Below are 17200 nucleotides of genomic sequence, written 5' to 3'. Positions count from 1 at the left end.
AAGAAGGAGGTGAAGAAGGAAGAAAAGAAGGAAATTAAAAAGGAAGAAAAGGAACCCAAAAAAGAAATTAAGAAACTTCCTAAAGACGCAAAGAAACCATCTACTCCTCTATCTGAAGCAAAAAAACCAGCTGCATTGAAACCAAAAGTGCCCAAGAAGGAAGAGCCTGTCAAAAAAGATTCTGTTGCTGCTGGGAAGCCAAAGGAGAAGGGGAAGATTAAAGTCGTTAAGAAGGAAGGCAAGACACCAGAGGCCGCAGCTGCAGCCATTGGCTCTGTGGCCGCTGTGGCAGCTGTGGCGGCAGCAGCTGGAATGGCAAGTGCTGGCCCTGCCAAAGAACTCGAGGCCGAGAGGTCCCTTATGTCATCCCCTGAGGATCTGACTAAGGACTTTGAAGAGTTAAAGGCTGAAGAGGTCGATGTAGCAAAAGACATCAAGCCTCAGCTGGAGCTGATCGAAGACGAGGAGAAACTGAAGGAAACCGAACCAGTCGAAGCCTACGTCCTCCAGAAAGAGACAGAAGTCATCAAAGGCCCTGCCGAATCTCCCGATGAGGGGATCACCACCACTGAAGGGGAGGGTGAATGTGAACAAACCCCTGAGGAACTGGAGCCGGTGGAGAAACAGGGGGTAGACGACATTGAAAAATTTGAAGATGAAGGAACAGGTTTTGAAGAATCCTCAGAGACTGGAGACTATGAAGAGAAGGCAGAAACTGAAGAGGCTGAGGAGCCAGAAGAGGACGTTGAAGAAACCGTGTGCGTGAGCACCTCCAAGCACAGCCTCATGGAGGAGGAGGAAAGTGCAAAGGCTGAGGCAGATGTGCACATCAAGGAGAAGAGGGAGTCTCTGGCCAGTGGAGATGACCGAGCAGAAGAAGACATGGATGAGGTGGTGGAGAAGGGAGAAGCTGAACAATCTGAGGAGGAGGGTGATGAGGAGGACAGAGCTGAAGATGCCAGAGAGGAAGAATATGAGCCCGAAAAAGCCGAAGCTGAAGATTACGTCATGGCCGTGGTTGACAAGGCTGCAGAGGCTAGCGGTGTCGAGGATCAGTATGGATTCCTCACCACATCAATCAAGCAACCAGGAGCCCAGTCTCCTGCCCGAGAACCTGCATCTTCAATTCACGATGAGACTTTACCTGGAGGCTCAGAAAGTGAGGCCACCGCATCTGATGAGGAGAATCGAGAAGACCAGCCTGAAGAATTCACTGCCACCTCTGGCTACACTCAGTCTACCATTGAGATATCCAGTGAGCCCACCCCAATGGATGAGATGTCTACTCCTCGTGACGTGATGAGTGATGAGATCAACAATGAAGAGACAGAGTCCCCATCTCAAGAATTTGTAAACATCACCAAATACGAGTCTTCACTGTATTCTCAGGAATACTGCAAACCTGCTGTTACATCACTCAATGGATTATCTGAAGGATCAAAAACAGATGCCACAGATGGGAAGGACTACAACGCTTCAGCCTCCACCATCTCACCACCGTCATCCATGGAGGAAGACAAATTTAGCAGATCTGTTCTACGTGATGCTTACTACACTGAAGAGAAAGACATGAAAGCCAGTGCCACGTTGGTGATCAAAGACACCATCTCAGCAGTTTCAGATGAAAAACTTAGCCCACCCAAGAGCCCATCCCTGAGTCCATCTCCTCCATCACCCATAGAAAAGACCCCCCTGGGTGAACGTAGTGTGAACTTTTCTCTGACGCCCAATGAGATTCAAGTCTCGGCGGAGGCAGAAGCAGTCCCAGTGTCTCCTGAGGTGACCCAAGAAGTAGTTGAAGAACATTGTGCTAGTCCTGAGGATAAGACCCTGGAAGTGGTGTCTCCATCTCAGTCTGTAACTGGCAGTGCTGGCCACACACCTTACTACCAGTCGCCCACTGAAGAGAAATCTAGTCACCTCCCCACAGAAGTAACTGAAAAACCACCAGCAGTTCCAGTGAGTTTTGAATTCAGTGATGCCAAAGATGAGAATGAACGGGCTTCCATAAGCCCCATGGATGAACCTGTGCCTGACTCAGAATCTCCTATTGAAAAAGTTTTGTCTCCTTTACGGAGCCCTCCCCTAATTGGATCCGAATCTGCATATGAAAGTTTTCTAAGTGCTGATGACAAGACTTCTGGTAGAGGTACTGAAAGCCCCTTTGAAGGAAAGGATGGAAAACAAGGCTTTCCAGATGAAATAAGTCCCATCTCTGACATGACTTCTACTGGTCTTTCACAAGACAAACCAGAAGAGAAAAGCACAGACTTTATACCAATAAAGGAAGACTTTGGTCAAGAAAAGAAACCTGACGATGTTGAAGCCATGAGTTCTCAATCTGGATTGGCTTTAGATGAAAGAAAATTAGGAGGAGATGTTTCTCCTACACAAATAGATGTCAGTCAGTTTGGGTCTTTTAAAGAAGACACTAAGATGTCCATTTCAGAAGGCACTGTCTCAGACAAGTCAGCTACTCCTGTTGATGAGGGTGTAGCAGAAGACACATACTCTCACATGGAGGGCGTGGCCTCAGTATCCACAGCTTCTGTGGCTACGAGCTCATTTCCAGAGCCAACAACAGATGACGTGTCTCCTTCTCTGCATGCTGAGGTTGGCTCTCCACATTCTACAGAAGTCGATGACTCCCTTTCTGTGTCTGTTGTGCAAACGCCTACCACTTTCCAGGAAACAGAAATGTCTCCATCTAAAGAAGAATGTCCAAGACCAATGTCAATTTCTCCACCAGATTTCTCCCCTAAAACAGCCAAATCCAGGACACCAGTCCAAGATCACAGATCTGAACAGTCCTCAATGTCTATTGAATTTGGCCAAGAATCCCCTGAGCACTCGCTCGCTATGGACTTTAGTCGACAGTCTCCAGATCACCCTACAGTGGGTGCAACTATGCTTCACATCACTGAAAATGGGCCAACTGAAGTGGATTACAGTCCTGACATGCAGGACTCTAGTTTATCACATAAGATACCACCAATGGAGGAGCCGTCCTACACCCAAGACAATGATCTTTCTGAGCTCATCTCAGTGTCTCAGGTTGAGGCCTCCCCATCCACCTCTTCAGCACATACCCCCTCTCAGATAGCTTCTCCTCTCCAAGAAGACACTCTATCTGACGTCGTTCCTCCCAGAGATATATCCTTATATGCCTCTCTCACCTCAGAAAAAGCGCAAAGTCTAGAAGGAGAGAAGCTGTCACCAAAATCTGATATCTCTCCACTCACCCCAAGAGACTCCTCTCCTTTATATTCACCTAGCTTTTCAGATTCTACCTCTGCCGTCAAAGAGACCATAGCAGCTTGCCCCACTTCCTCTCCTCCACTGACAGATGCAGCATCCGCAGAGCCCTATGGCTTCCGTGCCTCGATGTTATTTGATACGGTGCAACACCAGCTGGCCTTGAACAGAGATTTGACCACATCTGGCATGGAGAAGGACATTGGAGGGAAGACACCTGGTGACTTCAGCTATGCCTATCAAAAGCCTGAGAAAACAACCAGGTCCCCAGATGAAGAGGGTTATGAGTATGAGTCTTATGAGAAAACCACCCGGACCCCAGATGTGAGTGGCTATTACTATGAGAAGACAGACAGTACCACAAAATCCCCATGTGACAGCAGCTACTCATATGAGACCATTGAGAAAACCGCCAAGACCCCGGAAGATGGTGGTTATGCCTATGAAGTCACTGAGGAGACCACACGGACCCCTGAAGAGGGTGAATACAGCTACGAGGCAAGCGAGAAGACCATGAGGACCCCTGAAGTGAGTGGTTACAGCTATGAAAAGACCGAGAGGTCTTCCAGAAGGCTCCTGGATGATATCAGCAATGGCTATGATGACTCCGAAGATGGCGGCCACACACTTGGGGATTCCAGCTACTCTTACGAGACCACTGAGAAAATCGCCAGTTTCCCTGAGTCTGAAAGTTATTCCTACGAGACATCGACGGCAACTACACGAGCCCCTGATACTTCCACCTATGATTATGAAGCCGTAGAGAAAATCACTAGAACCCCACAAGCATCTACCTACTCCTACGAGACTTCAGAGCAGTGCTACACCGTGGAAAAGAAGTCTCCCTCAGAGGCACGCCAGGATGTTGATTTATGCCTTGTGTCCTCCTGTGAATACAAGCATCCCAAGACAGAACTCTCACCCTCCTTCATTAATCCCAATCCTCTCGAGTGGTTTGCCAGTGAAGAGCCAACTGAAGAGGCTGAGAAGCCTCTCACCCAATCAGGGGGAGCCCCACCACCTCCAGGAGGAAAGCCACAGGGGCGACAGTGTGATGAAACCCCTCCCACCTCAGTCAGCGAGTCAGCTCCATCCCAGACCGATTCTGATGTCCCCCCGGAGACTGAAGAGTGCCCTTCCATCACAGCTGATGCAAATATCGACTCTGAAGATGAATCAGAAACTATCCCCACAGACAAAACTGTCACATACAAACACATGGACCCACCTCCGGCTCCTATGCAGGACCGCAGCCCTTCTCCACGCCACCCTGACGTGTCCATGATGGACCCAGAGGCCTTGGCCATTGAGCAGAACCTGGGCAAAGCTCTGAAGAAAGACCTGAAAGAGAAGACCAAAACCAAAAAACCAGGCACAAAGACCAAGTCATCTTCACCTGTCAAAAAGGGTGATGGGAAGTCTAAGCCTTCTGCAGCTTCACCAAAACCAGGGGGCTTGAAAGAATCCTCAGATAAAGTGTCCAGAGTGGCTTCTCCTAAGAAGAAGGAATCTGTGGAAAAAGCAACAAAAACCACTACCACTCCGGAGGTCAAAGCTGCACGCGGGGAAGAGAAAGACAAGGACACCAAGAATGCCGCCAACGCCTCCACATCCAAATCGGTAAAGACTGCAACTGCAGGTAGGTGGAAGGGTGCCAGTGTCCTGATACGGTCCACAGCTGTTCCGCCTTGACTGGAGCCTTTGAGTTGCCATGTAACTTGGTACTGGGAAGGGGAGAGGGTACATCTCTCCCTTCCCTTTTACTATTCTCTTCTGCCAAAAGGTGTGGATCTCAGCCCAACGTGGCTGCAGGCTTGAGGGTAGTGCAGCATATTGCCCAGAGCGGCTCTGATTCGCCAGGTAACCACTGTCTGGGTTTGCTCCGTCCTGCAATACAGTGACCACAGCCTTGTTCTAAATCTTCAGAACCAAGGACATGTGTTTTGAAACTCCTCTGGAAGCCTGTGCTGGCACAGGCCTCAGAGGCAAGCTAAGGTGACAAGGCCAGGAGCTCCCAAAAGCCTAGGGAGAGCCAGAGTGCCAAGCCAAGCCTGGTGTGACCGGTGTGGGCCCAAGATTTAGATTTAATTTTTTCATAAAGAATGTTTTTTTCAGTGAAGTTATATAACATTTTTAAAATAAAAGTTGTAACATTTAAAATTAAAAACTGGAAAATTTTTAGTTAAAAAAATCACCATTTTAGACCTACATCCACATTAAAAGCAGTGCTATTTTCTTATTGGCCAGGGAACATCCTAATTTCAGCTGGTCAGTACCCAGTACAAATTGAGAGAAGAGCATCAAAGTCTCTTCTTATCCCCCTCTAACGCCACAGTCTCACTCATAGAGAGTCAGAATTCTGTTCCAGGTTGAAATTCAGTTGGCAGGAGGAGATATCCCTGACTTCTGATCATTTCTGTTGGTAACAGTTCCCTTATTCATCAAGTTCTCAGTGATGACCTGGGTCTTCGATGGCCCAGCTTCATTTTGTTGCTTCAAACCAATCATAGGGTTTTGCATTAATACATTTTATTTCCTTTATGTAGTTATTCAGGGATTTTAGACCTCTATTCACAAAATAATAAAATTGACCTAGACATGTAAAGCAAAAAATGACTTAAATAACATTTATTCATTTATTAGGGAAAAATCTGATAGCTGAACTGTGGGACTCTCAAATTCAGTACATTTTAAGAAGTATCACTTATAGTTGCCAAGTTTTGCTTTAAGCAACATGGGGGATCAATTTCAAGCTTGACTTCTCCTCAGTTTTCCTCTTTGTACATGCATGCAGAAAACAAACTGAGTTTGTTCATGCTCAGAATTAATGGAAAACCACCAGGTAATTAACCTCTTGGTCTGAAAGAGTTGGCAACTGACCTGTACTTAGGGGAACACGTAAAACCCTTTCAAACAGATAAAAGCCAACTGAAATTTGCTATCAAACTTGCCAAATATATACATTCTAGCCCACACAATTGTTTTTTTTTTTATTTTCTTTGTCATTTAAAGAGATATTCTCAAGGCCAAGTAATAAATAAAGATGAATTGATTTGAATTTACTTTTCCAAGATTTTTAAAACAATGAAACTGCATTATTAATTGATTTTTAAAACAAACCTGGGTTGACTGCTGTCAGCTTCCCTCAGTTTGTGCTTCTATGAGCAGCGTTCATTTGGTGTTGATTGATGGTAGTGATTTCGTGCGCAAGAAAAACTTGCATTTTTAATTGTTGGAACTGTAACTCACAAGCTTCTGTTATAAGTCAGAATTCTTTGATAGGCCTAAATATGGACATCCTAACGGCTTTAGCTTACATTCATTAAAATGGCTAGGTATTCATTAAAATGAGTCCGTTTAACCAAATATCAGTTTGGCTGATTCTCATCACTTGCCTCTACAAGTAAAACTGGACAAGTGATGGAATTCACTGGTGGTTTTGACTCTGGGGTGACAGTCTTTAATGATCCTATGGAGAAAGGAAAGAGGATTAAATGTATAGGATCCAGCTGGTATTTTAAATGACTTTATAGTAGTGGTCTCAACCCAACTGCACATTAACATCATCTGCGATGCTTTTAAAAGATGCTGGTGCTCAGACCCTGCCCCAGTCTAGTGAAACCAGATTCTGGGGTATGGGGCCTGGGCATCAGTATTAAGCTTCCTAATCGATGCTAATTATGCAGCTAGGCTGAATAACCACTGCCTTAGAATGCTAGTTCTATTACTGTTTCAAAAAGTTTAAACCTTCTAACCAGAACAAGTCAGAAAACCATCTCCTCAGACAAAGGTGCCAGGAAGGTTTTGGGTTAATCTGAATCTTTACTTTGCTTGGGTTCTCTTTCTTTCTTTTAAATATTTATTTTGAGAGAGACAAAGGCAGAGAGAGAGAGAGGCAGAGAGAGAGAGTGAGTGAGCAAATGGGGGAGGGGCAGAGAGAGAGAGAGGGAGGGAGAGAGAATCCCAACCAGGCTCCCCACTGTCAGCATACAGCCCCATGTGGGACTCAATGCCACGAACTGTGAGATCACGACCTGAGCCAAAATCAAAAGTCAGTCACTCAACCGACTGAGCTACCAAGGTGCCCCTGCTTGGGCTTTCTGATTTAGACCAGGAGTTTAGACAGCCGGATTCCCCTTTCCCCAGTCTGGTATGTCTTGATTGGCTAGAGAAAGCCCAGTCTTTCCGAACCTTTCTCTTGCCAAAGTTTGGTAGCCAACCTTGCCTAGGGAGAGATGTCTCACTTTTCAGAGGACTGTGCTAGGAGAGAATACAGCATTTCATCAGTTTATGAACAAGGTTGAGTTCTGGGGGCCTTGGAGATCATAGGAGGTTAAGATCTGAATCATTTACTAAGTCAAATGTTGGGGTTTAATATTCAGCTTTGAGTAGAGTTGCTATCACATGAGATCCTAACATGGATTACTAACATTTCTTAACCATGGTTCGCCAAATGCAGAGGATTCCTTTTGACTTTCAAAATCTATTAGATCATTTTCCAAATTAGGGTGCACATTAGCAGCTTTTTGAGGAGGAATATTACTATCTAGTTCCATCTTTTGGGAAGGCCTTTAAACTCTCTTCCTTTCTAATGGGTTGTCCACAAAGGGAAACCATGCCATTCAACCATGTTGTATTTTCTCAAGTTGCCAGTGTTAAATGCCCTATACAAGAGAGAGAGAACTGTCCAGTGCCCCCTTTGGCATGTCCTGCAGGACTTCCTTGGGGAATGAGTAGGGAAGGAGTACCAGACCAGTGGGTCTCTTTGCATTTCTGTGACCCTGGCTTTTCTCTGTTTATTTACCAAAGGACCAGGAAACACCAAGCCCTCCAAGCCCTCAGCTGTGCCTCCAGGCCCCCCTGTGTATTTGGACCTGTGCTATATTCCCAATCACAGCAATAGTAAGAATGTTGATGTCGAATTTTTCAAGAGAGTGAGGTCATCCTACTACGTGGTGAGTGGGAATGACCCTGCTGCTGAGGAGCCCAGCCGGGCTGTCCTGGATGCCTTGTTGGAAGGGAAAGCCCAGTGGGGCAGCAACATGCAGGTAAGAGCTCTGGACAGTATCTGCACTGCACATGGAGCTGTGTCCAGAGGCAGAGGGGAGGAAACGTGTTTATCGCATAAGGTGCCCCATGGGTCTGTCACACATGAGATATCCAGAGGATGAAGTGGATTTCACACAGAGGAGACAGTGTAGAATATTATTCTTGGCACCACCAATAACCATGCCTGGGGGGAAAGCCACTTCACCATCCTAAGGCATAATTAACTTATCTACAAAATGGGCCCAAGACTACTTGCCCTTCCCCCTAATATACCAAGAATATGTGTGTATGAGTCAAAATGATATTTCCATGTGAGGGCTACTAAGGAACTGTCTTTACTACTTTGTGTTTCACGAATAGACCAAAGCTGGGGGCATGGCCATTTAGAAAATCACCTGTCCATGTGAAATCCCACAGGAGGAGCACTGCTGACATTGGTCCCTAACAGGACACTCCTAGCTCACATACATCCTAACTTGCTGTGAACCACTGTGTTATTCTGGCTGTGACCTTCGCTTATTTCAGTTTTACCTGTGACTTTGCACTGCCACGTAGTAAAATGTATTTGCCTAATATTAATATTAAATAGAATTATTTGGTAGTTAACTATATCAAGTCCCATGAGAAGCACCCAGTGGCCTCCTAATGAATATTACATGGAATTTTTACTATTCAAACCAGTACCCACCCACCATTGCCAGCTGCGCACACACACACACACACACACACACACACAGAGACATGAATCTTTGTTCTCAGGATGAAGTATTAGTTACACACAATTGGGCAGCACTGATAACTAAAGCTTCTGGATTTAATCCTCCATATCTTTAATGCAAAATTTGTTAGAGGAAATACAAGCAATTCCACCTTAACTGAAGCCCTTCTTCTCTTACCACTAAAGAATTGAAAAACTGATGATGAGTAAAGATGAACTAATTGACTAGTCCTGAGTTGCTTTTGGTTCTAGTCTTCATCTCTCCCAGAAAAACTTCATTTTTTGCAGCTTTATTTTGATTCCTGGAAAATGTAACTTGAAAAGTCCTTTGTATGTCTGGGGAAAAATAGAAAATTTTCCTTTCTTCCCCCTTTTTCTTTTAATAGTCTAGTACCTTATTATTGTCTTACTTTTTCATCTCATTTCTGGCTCTGCCCTTAAACAGGTATTTTCTCTCTCCCTGCAGGTAACCCTGATCCCTACCCATGACTCAGAAGTGATGAGGGAATGGTACCAAGAGACCCATGAGAAACAACAAGACCTCAACATCATGGTTTTAGCCAGCAGCAGCACAGTGGTTATGCAAGATGAATCCTTCCCTGCATGCAAGATTGAACTGTAAAAGCCAAGGCCAGCCACACCACAGGATTTGAACTTTGTTTCCAGAAATTCTTCAATTTGAAACCACCTTTTCTAAAACGTCAATTCATCTAAATAAGTCACCGAACTGTTACCTGCCAAACGCTATACTGTGTCACGGTGATGCAAGTCACTAATATTTCTTAGTTTTTGCTGATTGCTAAGGGAAGTAACAGTATTCCCACAGTAGGGTTCAAGTTACTGCAAAATTACCTACCCCAGTTCATCTCTGCTAAACATTTGGAAACCATGCACTAGCAAACCCAACTGACTTCTGCTAGGTAGAGGCATTTGTCTTAGAGCGAGAGCGAGAGAGAGAGCGAGAGAAAGAAAGAGCGCGCGCGCACAATGAGAGAGAACACGAGAGAGAGAGGATGAGAAAGAAAAAGAATGCAGGAGAAGGAGACGGAATGGTAGAGTGCGGGTGAGATACCCAGAGAGAAAGAGAGAGAGCAAGGTGGGGTAAGGAGGAGAAAATAACCAACGCTTAGGTCTGCATTTTCTCAGGCAGTCTGTATTCTGTAGTCTACATACTAAACATTCTCAACTTGTGTCAGTCTGAGTCATCAAAAAGGTCTTAATTTTCTAAAACAGGTTAGCTGGAAGGAAACAAAAAGAACAAAACTCGTTATGAGGGCATGTGAGATTTTCACGCCTTAATTAAGCTCCTTCAGTTTGAAGGCTGCACACTGACATAATGTAGTGCATGTAGACTGGATGTGCGAGTGATTTGAACCCCATTCAGAACTCTCAGACTCTTCAGACACACGAGTAGATTGATCTAAGGCATGCTCCCAGCATTTGTCCACCCGGTTAGTCCACTCTGAGTCGATGAACCTGCATGCAGAAACACCCAAGTCCACCCCAATTAATAAGCAAATACCAAAGCGGTTGGGAGTACATACGGTAGACAATTTGCCTTAGAAAGTGACTTGAATGTACAAAGATACTTGATGCACTTAATTTTTTAACGTGAGACCGCAAGTTTATAAAACATCCGTGTAGGATTATAGATACTCCAGTTAAAGGAGCAAGTGTGTGCGCGTGTGGGGGCCCTAGAAGCTGATCTGATTGGTGCAGTGGTTTGATGCTGAGTCACGTGTGTTGACCTCCACCTCAGTGTACCTGTGGCCCTCAGCCAAACAAGTTGAGCCTTTCATAGCTTCTTTACTACTGCAAGTTCCAAGACTGAAATGGCTTCTATGATCAGAACTGGGAAAACAGCGAGTCATGGTGGAAGAGGTTCTCGGCAAGTGTACAGTATTTACCTTCCTTTGTCTTACGTTGGCTTTTTGTTTTTGTTTGGTTTTCCATTAATTTCAGCATAATTATGGGAACAAGTGTACAGAATTTTTTTTTTTTTTTAGATATGTGAGAACTTTTCATAGACGAACTTTTTAACAGGTGTTTTCATTTACAGGAAAATGCAAAGAAAATTTCAAGTGACAGTCTTTTTTTTTTTTTTAAAGTCTTTCATAAGACAAACAATGAAAAATGTTTTTTGAAGTTCTGGTGAGATTGAAGTCTGATATTGCAGTAATATTTATTAAAACCCATAACTATCAGGAATAGTGATACCTCCCACCCCTTGATTCCCATAACATAAAAATCTGAATATGTGTTATTTGAGAGTGGGGGAGAATAGCATGGTAGGCTACTTTTCTAGGCCTTTACATCACCCAGTGGTATTCTACATACTTCTTTCAAGATCTTTAACCATGAGGTAGAAGAGCCAAGACAAGATCAAAGAACCCTAGCAAAAACTTGCTGTGGGATTTCCTTTTCTGGAAAAAAATGTAAAAGAAATAATTCATTGAAAGCAAATGAATTCCCATCTCCTACGATTCATCACGTAGAGTTCAGAGATCATTTCCATCATTGCCGTCATTGAACTATGAACCTGGAAGCCAGATCATGATTAAAACTGACGTCAAGTTTCAAGTTGCAGATCAATGCACCCAGTGTTCGGATGTGGCAAACTTCTCAGTGACAACTGTGCTGTGCTCTGTCACGTTGTGTTTCCTGCAGACTCTTAAGATCTATGGAGTAGTGAACAATGACCTCATTTTATTTTCTATGTTAGTTATTTATTTCAAAATTAACATTTTAGTTTATTTTGTCTGATAAGTGTATGTTTTGCACTGCTAACTACTATGAGGGTTTAAACAATGCTTCTTCAGGGTCCCTTCACTGAGGACCTATGCAGTCTACTTAATGCTGTGAATTACATTTTTCAAATGTTTTAATTTTTTTAAAATTAATATTCTATTTTTTTTAGGCTTCTCTAGAAATGCAGCTTTTATTTATTACCCCACTTCTTTCAAATCCTTAAGAACAACACATTGATAAAGGGTACAAAAACTTAACACAAAATGGAAAACTCATTGTAAAAAAATGGATTGAGTATAAACTTTACTTCAAACTTATTTTATGAGACAACCTAAGTACTCATGATAGTAGTTATTTAATAATTAGTTATTAAGTTGAGTCAGTTGGATCCATGTAATACATGGGAAGAAAAACTGATTTCCGGCCTTCTTGCCAAATCCAGACCGCTGGTTGATTTTTCTTTGATAGAAGAGGGAACTATTTTCTGACTTCCCAAATTAAAGTTATTTAACAGGTGCATTATTTTGTTTTAAAAAAATACAAACATTTATAGCCGATCCTCGATAATAAGCATTCTATCTTACTCTTCTTTTTTTTTTTTTTTTTGCTATGGGTGTTAATGGGAAAAATATACAAAAGCTGGCACTGGTCAGCTGGCTTTTTCCTATGAAATAGATCAGTACCTTTTTCTACCCATTGTTCTCGGTGATGACCACAGAGCTTGAGTGTACCAGGAAAATCAATTAAGTGCATTGCAGGTTTGCTCCTGTCTTTCCAGACACCTTTCCTACCTGTGTGACTAACCTAATTTTGCTAGTTCCATAAATACACAATTAGTTTAGTAACACCCATCACAATGTACCATGTACATTCATGGTGAGAGCTAAGGATTGACACAGACTTTTAGGAGCTTTATTCATACTGATTCTTTAATCCAATTGTACAGATTGAATATTTGCGTGAAAGGAATTTACACTCTGTTTAAATGATGAGACTCCATCAAGAGGACACTCATGATCATGAACTTTTTGGTAGTATTCTTAAGCAAAATTCTACAGAGACTAAATGTTAGAGATGATCCTCCACTTCCAATTTTAATGAATTCTATCCCCTTTCTCAAAACCCAATCCCCGTGCATGCTTTCTCAGTCTTGTGGTGGGACTGGATACAATGACTGACCCCCCCTCCCCATGCCATTTTCCATGAAGTTCAAAAAAAATTTTTTTTTTTAAACCTTACATATCCTAGTGAATGGTTTCCCCAGTGTATATGAATGTTTTAAGTGTCTCCAATAGCTTATGCAGTTTAGGAGCTTTTCAATACTCATTTAATAAGATTCAGTCATTTGCTAATGAAAATTCTACCACCTTCCATTTTCTGTTACCAAATTTCAGCTCTCAGGAGCTGCTCTATAATTCTGAAATTGCTTTTCTTGCCTCTTTAGTCACCTGTCACAGGAGGTTCTTGCTCGGTAATGATATTGTGAGTTAGATTAATAAGTTGTTTCTTCTGGTTTTTTTAATTTTATTTTTTTATTTTTTGTGTGCTTCAGATTTAGAAGATTTGTTTCCATTTGAAAGGAACTGTAAGCTTTAATCTTCTAACCAACTGAACAACACACCAAAAGCAGCCTAGGGACGAGCATTTCTTTGAAAGCAATTAGGTTATTCACCTGGTATTCAAACTATTTACTATTTTAAGAATCTGACTTTATTAATTTAAAAGGCAGCATCAAAAACTGAAAAGGAAGGGAAAAAAATAAGTAGCTTCTCTGCACTCGTTTGGAGCTCCCCAAATGGGAGCCATCAAGATGAGGCATCAAGACCGGGCTGCCCTTTCAAGAACACCATGCAGCAGCCGTTCAGAGTCCTGCTTACCCACGCTGTACGCAGCCCTCTTTCCGGCCCCGGGAAAGTCTTGAGCCTGGCTGAGAAGCACCTCCACTCCTCTCTCTTGTTCTGAATGGTGTTTGTGTCAGTCTGCAGCTGTGTATGGTATTATGTCTTATAATCCTGCATCACTTCTATCCTATCCAGTCATATCTAATGTAGAAAATTAGTTTTCAGTGAAAGTAATATGTAGTGCTTTTATGATATTTGTGTGCAATATCCCCTCTTCCATTGAGGATATTTGATGTAAAAGAAAAAAAAAACTCAGTTCCACAATAAAATACAAAAGTGGCAAAAGTTCATGTGTGTGCTGTGCTGTCTTTTGTGTCCTGAGTCGGGCTCATCAGTTGGGATTTGCCACCCACAGTAGGGAGGGGGGGAGGGCGGGGGGGACACATTCATTCATGAGGGCTGATTGTCTTTTCAGCGGCCCCCTGGCTTTTGGCAAATTGCAGAGAGGGCCTTGCTACCATTTCAGTAACTGCTAACATCGTTCCCTTTTCTAACCAACCCCTAGAGAATGTTGGGGCCTAAGGACAGAAAATGGGAGGTGAAGGAAAAAGATAATTACCATTACTGCTTAAGAAGAACAAGTAAATAGACCAGTGTAGATGAAGGGGTTATTGGGAGGGCTTCCTATACAAAGCAAAAAGCAGGTTTTGATCTTAACTCTGCCACAGCCAGCGGCCTGACCTCAGTCACTTTATCTGTCAGAAGAAGTTCCTTTACTTAACTGTAAAATGAGAGGATTTGACAGGATTGTCAAACTGGATAAATCCCTCCCGAGACTGACTTTCTGGGGCTCTACAAAGCCATCATATTCAGTAATTACATCCAATACCTTATCTCCCTTTTGCTTTCTTGTTCAGTTACAGAATAGGCTTATATAACTAACATAATACTCTGTGGATTTGACTGACACCCAAGAACTAAAAGCTGTTTAGGAAAAGTGATTATAAATAACAAAGGGTATCTGAAAAAAGAAGGAATTCCTCTTAGTCATTCAAATGATCATTGTACCTTCACTCTACCCAGTGGTGGGTAATACTGTGGGGATAAAACGTAAGTGCTGCCCTAAACTGGCTGGAGTGACAGGCTTCTGAAATTCAAGGGTGCGCCTTGGTGACATAAGAGGAGCACCAGAAGTGATGTCTAAGCTGAGACCTGGAGTGTGCGTGCATGGGTGTGTGTGCATGTGACAGCACATTCTAGACAGAGGCAACAGCTCACACAAAGAAGCAGGAGCAGTTATGTTGGGCAGCTCACTCAGCTCACATCGGCAGAGTATAGAGTAGGAGGCCTTGGCATCTCCATTTCCTCCATGTGGCCGGAGAAAATATGCCCATGAATGCTCAGCAGAGATCTCCAGGACACGGTCCTGTCTTCAGAGATGATCCTTTGGACTCAAAAGGCTATAGCATCCTGTCCTGAGTCATAACGACGTCCCTTTGTTACATACACTCCTTTTGATCTTAATATTGTGTCTCCAAAAAACTATGGGACTTTACTGACTGGCCCCATTAGAAGTTGCTGTTTGGAAGAAGGAACTCGGAAATGCCTCCAGAAGTTCAAGGGTTAAGCAGGTGAGAATTCAGGATGGAAAATCATCATCAAGAGGTTTTAATTACATCGGTCATACTAAACATAGTTATTTTCTATTCCACTGCCCAACTATTCAGTTCCAGGAAGTGTCTGGCCAGATCCTAGGTTGCGGGACCATGTGGGTTAGCCCAGGTCTGCCCTAGTTTGGGCACTGCAAGTCCTGCGTCTCAGGAAGGCGGCAGTCCCAGGGAACCCCCCAACCGTTGTTCACACTCCCCAACACTCTCTGTGTGTTTATATCCCACTCCCTCCAGACCCAGGCACAGCAGGGATGGAGAAAGTTAATGCCCTTCCAGCTGGTCCTTTTCTAGACATTGGACGTAGTAGCTTCCTTCAGTTTTTTTCTGGTCTTCCAGGCAAATCAGCAAAGGTCTGGTAAGGTACTGACTCCACCTTCTCTCTCTTTGTAATTATAGTGCGAATTCCAAAGGTTTCTCTGTGTCCTTACAATGATCTTTCAATAAACTCCTCACTCTTGATTTCTTGGACTCTTGCATAATCCCAGATCACCATTTCCTCTTTGATCTTATCCTGTGCATCTTGAAAATCTATTGGAGTCACATATGCAGATTGACTTTTGGTCACCCCAGGTTCCTTTAATATGAGCAGTTCTTCTGGGTATTTCTCGGGGGGGGGGGGGGTGGGGGGGGTACCTGGCAGTGTTTTCACAGATGATGCAGCATCATAATGACGCCTGCTTCCTGGGGTGATCTCACCATAAAAAACAGGCACTGCTCCATTTTGTGGCTCAGACTCTCCTCAGTCAAACCCAAACTGCATGTTACTGTAATGCAGTCTCATGGATTTGAATGCCACATGTAAGCTGATGACTTTTACAGTTTGTATCTCCAGTTTGTACCTCTTTGGTCTCCAAACTCATATCCATCTGTCAATTAAGAGCCCCGTGTGAATGGCCAATAAGGACATTTAAAATAACCCAAATCAAATTTAACATGCCCCCAAACAAATCCCTAATTTCCCCAAACTCCTTCTCTCCCTAGGCTATTCCACCTCAGGAAATGGCAAAGACATTACTCCACGTTGCTCAGATAAAAAAATCTCAGGCGAGTCTGTGGATTCTACTTTCCAAATTCACCCAGTCCTACCCCTTTTCCTCACATTACTGTAACTACCTTTGTCTAAGCCTGCCATTTCTCTCCTGGATTACTGCAGTAGCCTCCTAGCTGATCCTCCTGTCTCCGCATTCACTCACCACAAAGCAGCTAGACCAGCAAACCCTCTGAAAATGTGACATCAGAGCATGCCACTGGATCCTTCAGATGAGTCATCTCAGAGTGAAGGCCAGCACCCTTCCTAATGGGCCAGGAAGACTTATAGCATCTGTCCCTTCCCTTACCCATCTCTCTGGCCTCTTCTCCAGCTCCTGTCCACCTTACACTTTCCACTCCAGCCACACCGACCTCCTTGCCAGTTGTCTGGCACTCTAGGCGGGCTTCCATCTGGGCTCTGGTTCCTCTGTCTGCTGCACCTTTCCACAGGTAACACCGTGATTCTCACCCTCACCCCCATGGATCTTTCTTCAACAGTCATCTTCTCAGGAAGGCCTTCCCTACCCAGTGTTCCCTTCCTTTCCTTGCTTTGTCTCTCTGCCACGTATTACCACATGACATTATTATGTACTTATGAATTAACTGTTGCCTTCCATAGAATGTATGTGCCACGAAGGAAGGGATCTTGGTCTACTTTGTTCCTTGCTGTATCCTCAGTGACTATTTTAATACTGCCCGACACATAATAGGTATTCAATAAATATTTGTTGAATGAATGAATGTACTTAGTCTCAGACTGGCACAGTGGTTATATGCTGTGATTGTTGGAAAGTGGGTTTGGAATCGGACAAATTTTGGTTCAAGCACTGTGAACCCACTTACTAGTTGTGTGGGCCTGGGCAAGTCATACGAGCCTCAGTTTTCTCCTC

General features: G+C 43.6%; 1 protein-coding gene across 1 annotated transcript in view; it reads left to right on the top strand.

Annotated features, from left to right (window-relative positions):
• The window catches only part of MAP1B (microtubule associated protein 1B), a 102074-nt gene extending 88115 nt beyond the window's left edge, over window positions 1-13959 (top strand). The window contains 3 exon segments of the mRNA XM_040451086.1: window positions 1-4894; window positions 8065-8303; window positions 9489-13959. The exon segment at window positions 1-4894 is cut by the window's left edge and continues 11 nt beyond it. Coding sequence (XP_040307020.1) covers window positions 1-4894; window positions 8065-8303; window positions 9489-9644 — 5289 coding nt within the window. The 3' untranslated portion in view covers window positions 9645-13959.
• The last annotated feature ends 3241 nt before the right edge of the window (window positions 13960-17200 follow it).

This window comes from Herpailurus yagouaroundi, unplaced genomic scaffold (genome assembly GCF_014898765.1).
Source record: "Herpailurus yagouaroundi ecotype Mexico unplaced genomic scaffold, PumYag 29, whole genome shotgun sequence".
Taxonomy (NCBI): Eukaryota; Metazoa; Chordata; class Mammalia; order Carnivora; family Felidae; genus Herpailurus; species Herpailurus yagouaroundi.
This window is presented reverse-complemented; position numbering and strand designations above follow the sequence as displayed.